This window comes from Suhomyces tanzawaensis (genome assembly GCF_001661415.1).
Source record: "Suhomyces tanzawaensis NRRL Y-17324 unplaced genomic scaffold CANTAscaffold_3, whole genome shotgun sequence".
NCBI lineage: Eukaryota > Fungi > Ascomycota > Pichiomycetes > Serinales > Debaryomycetaceae > Suhomyces > Suhomyces tanzawaensis.
This window is the reverse complement of record NW_017963638.1, coordinates 12,435-16,888: the sequence shown is the minus strand read 5'-3', so window position 1 is coordinate 16,888 and position 4,454 is coordinate 12,435. Positions and strand designations below refer to the sequence as shown.

At 40.6% G+C, this 4,454-nt stretch overlaps 2 protein-coding genes across 2 annotated transcripts; one reads left to right on the top strand and one right to left on the bottom strand.

The window, feature by feature from the left end:
• Positions 1-1,378: 1,378 nt before the first annotated feature.
• Positions 1,379-2,155, bottom strand: CANTADRAFT_20839 (uncharacterized protein; the record flags this gene model as incomplete). The annotated part of the gene is made up of 1 exon (XM_020206627.1): positions 1,379-2,155. The coding sequence occupies one exon, from the start codon at positions 2,153-2,155 to the stop codon at positions 1,379-1,381; it is 777 nt and encodes a 258-aa protein (XP_020064654.1).
• Positions 2,156-4,100: 1,945 nt separating this feature from the next.
• On the top strand, positions 4,101-4,379 carry CANTADRAFT_50032 (uncharacterized protein; the record flags this gene model as incomplete). The annotated part of the gene is made up of 1 exon (XM_020209785.1): positions 4,101-4,379. A coding segment is annotated over one exon (279 nt), but the record flags the coding sequence as incomplete, so codon positions are not given.
• Positions 4,380-4,454: the final 75 nt, after the last annotated feature.

Sequence of the window (4,454 nt, the reverse complement as noted above, 5' to 3'; positions counted from 1 at the left end):
CTTTCACCACCACCACCACTGCTACCGGTACTAACGGAACTGACACTGTTATCATTGAGACTCCTGTTTACTCTAGTGTTGTATCTTCAAGCAGTCAAAGTATCACTATTAGTGCCAGTTCTTCCTCATCTGCAGTCTTGACTCCTAGTAGTTCCAGAAGACTTCCTTGGAATTCTAGTACTATAAGACTGTCTAGCATTGAACCATCTACCACGTTACATTCCTCCATTATTTCTTCGCCAACTGATATTTCTTCCGAAACCTCAAAGACTTCTTCTATTGCAGTTCCTTCATCAAGCGAGTCTTCAACTTTCATTTCAAGCTCCCAAGTTTCTTCTTTCATTCCATCGAGTACTACCCCAGTTATAGAATCTAGTACTGTTCCAGTGAATCCAAGTTCTCCAGGTGTTCCAAGTGCCCCAAGTGCTTCTAGTGCCCCAGGTGCCCCAAGCTCTCCAGTTGCTCCAGGTGCCCCAAGCGCTTCTAGTGCCCCAGGTGCCCCAAGCTCTCCAGTTGCTCCAGGTGCCCCAAGTGCTTCTAGTGCNCCAGGTGCCCCAAGCTCTCCAGTTGCTCCAGGTGCCCCAAGTGCTTCTAGTGCTCCAGGTGCCCCAAGCGCTTCTAGTGCCCCAGGTGCCCCAAGCTCTCCAGTTGCTCCAGGTGCCCCAAGTGCTTCTAGTGCCCCAGGTGCCCCAAGCTCTCCAGTTGCTCCAGGTGCCCCAAGCGCTTCTAGTGCCCCAGGTGCCCCAAGCTCTCCAGTTGCTCCAGGTGCCCCAAGTGCTTCTAGTGCTCCAGGTGCCCCAAGCTCTCCAGTTGCTCCAGGTGCCCCACTGGTCACCGTTGTTCCTCAATTCCCATCTTCAGAACCCCACGGTAACACAATCACTACTAGAACCTCAAGCAATGGCAATGGTCCAAGTGTTGAAGTTTCATCTTCTTCTGCCTCATCTTTTGGTCCTTCTGTATCTACGTATGAGGGTTGGGCATCAAGAACTCAAGCTTCTAAGTTCTTAATTGCTTTGGTCGCTATGATTTCCTACATGATTTGATGTTTTTCAAACATAAAACCGGCATTTCTTATTTTTCGTCATTTTTCTGTATCATATCCTTTAATTAATAGACACAATAATTTATCAGTACCTGTAATTCAGAAAACAAAGATATCATATGCATTCTGAGATCATTCAGAACAATTCGGTATTTAATCCATTTATCAATTTTCTAGTGTGATAATCAGCAAAATAGAACTTCCCAAGAAATGAAGTGAACTACCGTACTTGGCTCAGCATTTATTCTACTAAAAAGTTACTAAAATTCGGTGGATCATTTGTAGGCTCAATTAAGACAAAGACCAATAGCTTCTATGGGGGTTTTGTATTGTTCAGATTTTTCCTTCATAGTTCAAGTTGAGCAAACCATTTACGTACACAAACCCTCCGGGAATGTTCCAGCCCTGTTGATTGGATTCGTTTGCTGCCCTGGCACATGCATCTACGCGCAAATCAAGGTTGTCCCAAGCATCTAAAGTGGGGGTGAAAGAGGTTCCATCTTCCTGTGACTGCACAGGGTAAAATCCAACATAGGAGCTGACGGGCATGCATGAGTCTCTATAGTGATCAATCGCATACAACTCGTCAAAAGTGTTTCCCCCAGTTTGAAGGAGGGAATAATTTTTGGGAGTCCAGTACTCACCAATAGTAACAAGTTTTTCACCAGTTTCACCATCAACCAAAGTACCTGTCCATCTGTTACTTCCATCGTCATTCTGTGCAGTCCGGGTAACTTCTGTAGTATAGTTCTTTCCGTACTCCCAAGGAAAGTCAACTGCACACGAGACACCTGGACCACCATCGGCACTCTTGTAACAATTTGGATGGTCAGAGTAAGGACCGTAACCAAAAACACTGAATGTTAAGTGGTTAGTGGTGCCTTCTTTACGTGGCTGAGGGCCATAGTATCCAACCTCATTAGTTCCCGAGAAGAAAAATTGAGTTCCATAGTAGTAGCCTTCCACCTTGTCTCCAGCGACATTCCACTTTTGCAGCTGCTTGACGATCTTACCATCGAAGTTTTTATCACTGGTAAACCAGATTGAAGGGGAACCAGCATAGGTGCCCATAATAACGGTCGAAGCAACAAGTAAGTTGGATAATTTCATGATAACTAAGTGGATAGCACCGAGTAGTTGCAGGGGACGATAGGTTATATAGTAGTCATTTTGCAGTTCCAGATTGCTGCATGAAGGTATTGTCCAATATTGCGAATAACATGCAAAAAATTAATGCGAAAAACTTGTAATGGCCGTTACAATCCATAATGTTGAGACTTGTAGTGCTCGCAATTGGTGCCTGACTACGCCTGTTAATTGATCTCGTTCAAAATAAAGTCAACCACATCGAAGTTTTCTGGTAATCAATGGGATAAAGATGATTCCTAATCAGACTTGAAGAGGGTCATGGAAATCAAATCTCTATGGTGAATACTAGTTGGTTTAGAGCACTGTAATCGATAAATGCGTGCGAGCATCTCAAATTTCATGACCACTACCAGATATGTTGCATTATCTTGTGGAACATTCAACATTGTATTGTATTGCAAGTACTTATTCTATCAGTCCATTCGTGCGGAGTTATAATTCGAACAGACGAGCTCCCTCACGGTAGAATACAAAGGTTATTCATTAATTGAAGCTAGCTTTGGTAAAGAATTGAAGCAGGGACTGTTTTGTAACAGATATTGCCTAATCATTTCTTATGTTGTACTAGAACGTCGCCTTTAGAATAGTTGTTGGACAAGCGTTACAGTAATCGATTTGGTAGTCAACCTCTCCACATTTCAGATAAATTTTAAAAAAATGGTGAAAATTTATGAAGTATAATGTGTTACGTTGTGTAGTATGCGTTGGTCACTTAAGATCCTTGTATTAACTGGGGAGCTAACTATTCAAAATATAGGTGTTTATATAGCCTGTCGGGCTTTTGTGTATTGCCGACACTCGGCTTCATGTGATAGACCAGTATCGCTTCACCGGCATTATTAGTCTCCCTTGTGGATTGTAACGTTATGGAGGTAATATCAATATCAGAGTCATATGACTAGTCACGTGAAATTCGTAGGTCCGTATTATTGGTTTTTACAGAACCTTGTGTGCAGGCGGACCTAGCACTGAGAGAGTAGGATATTAGATAATAGTTTTATTGAAACAATATGTAGTATACTTAATCAGTAGACTTGAGCACGTAGATCAATAACATCAATTTACCGTGTATTTATACCATAATTCGTAGATATGGTTTCTCCACTTTTCATACTGAGAACATTTCCGATAATCATCTTCGCCTTATTATCCATTCTCCCCTTCGAGGGGAAATTGTCCCAACGGCTGCCAATTCCCTTGGCGATACCTTCTCCCCCTCTCTCCTCTTTCTCTCCTCTCTCTTCTTATTAATTATTGATCATTGAGCCGTTCTTAACTCAATGTCTCCATTGGCAGTGTCTCAATCAATGTAGTAACCCCGAATGTCGTCAACTTCAATGTCGTATTTCGCCTATGCTCCAACACCTAGGACCTAACATTATGCTTCTTGACTAAAATGACTATACATCAGAGTAAAGAATTAAATAGGAAACGAATGAAAGAAAGAGGTAGGGTGCATGGTGTAGATACCATTTAGTCAAAAGGCGCGTATTTTAAATTAGAGGATTATGCCAAATGTTAAAGTCGTCACAAGTTGAACCTAAGTTGGGGGACATGGGAAACATAAATAATTAATTGGAAATAATCGAGTACGGCTACAACTGTCTGACAAACTTCAAGCACAAATACACTGAACGGTAGCAAGATGAATTCTTTCTATTAGTTTCAATATTAGATTTTTAGAATGTTAAGAGTTTATTTCAATAATCAAACTTTGAAATCCAATAACTCTAGATTTGAATAAATTTCAGTTAAATTTTATTATGATATTATTACTATTAACAATAAATTAAAGAATGAAGGTTAATATAATTCAGAATTTATATTTAGAAAATATTTAGCAAATACTTCTTAGATTTCTACACTCATCAAAAGTAAGGCTATTGAAAGCGGCTTTGCTGGTAACCTCTGGGAGTTCCTTATTCCTTTCTTCACCCCTTTCATCACCAATGATATTCATTTTTACTACGGATTTGTCTTTACTGGTTGTTTGATCTTTTCTTTCTTCTTTGTGTACTTTTTTGTCTATGAGACTAAGGGGTTATCTTTAGAGGAAGTTGATGAATTATATGCATCCGGTATTCAACCTTGGAAATCTAGTGGTTGGGTGCCACCTTCTCATGATAGTATGGCCCACACAACTGGTTTCGCTTCAGAAGCAAAACCAAGCGGTGAGCATGTCTAGTTTAATAGTTAAATATTTAAAGTGCATGAATTATGAGATAACCTATGAAAGTGTAGCAAAGATGTTGATCTAGAT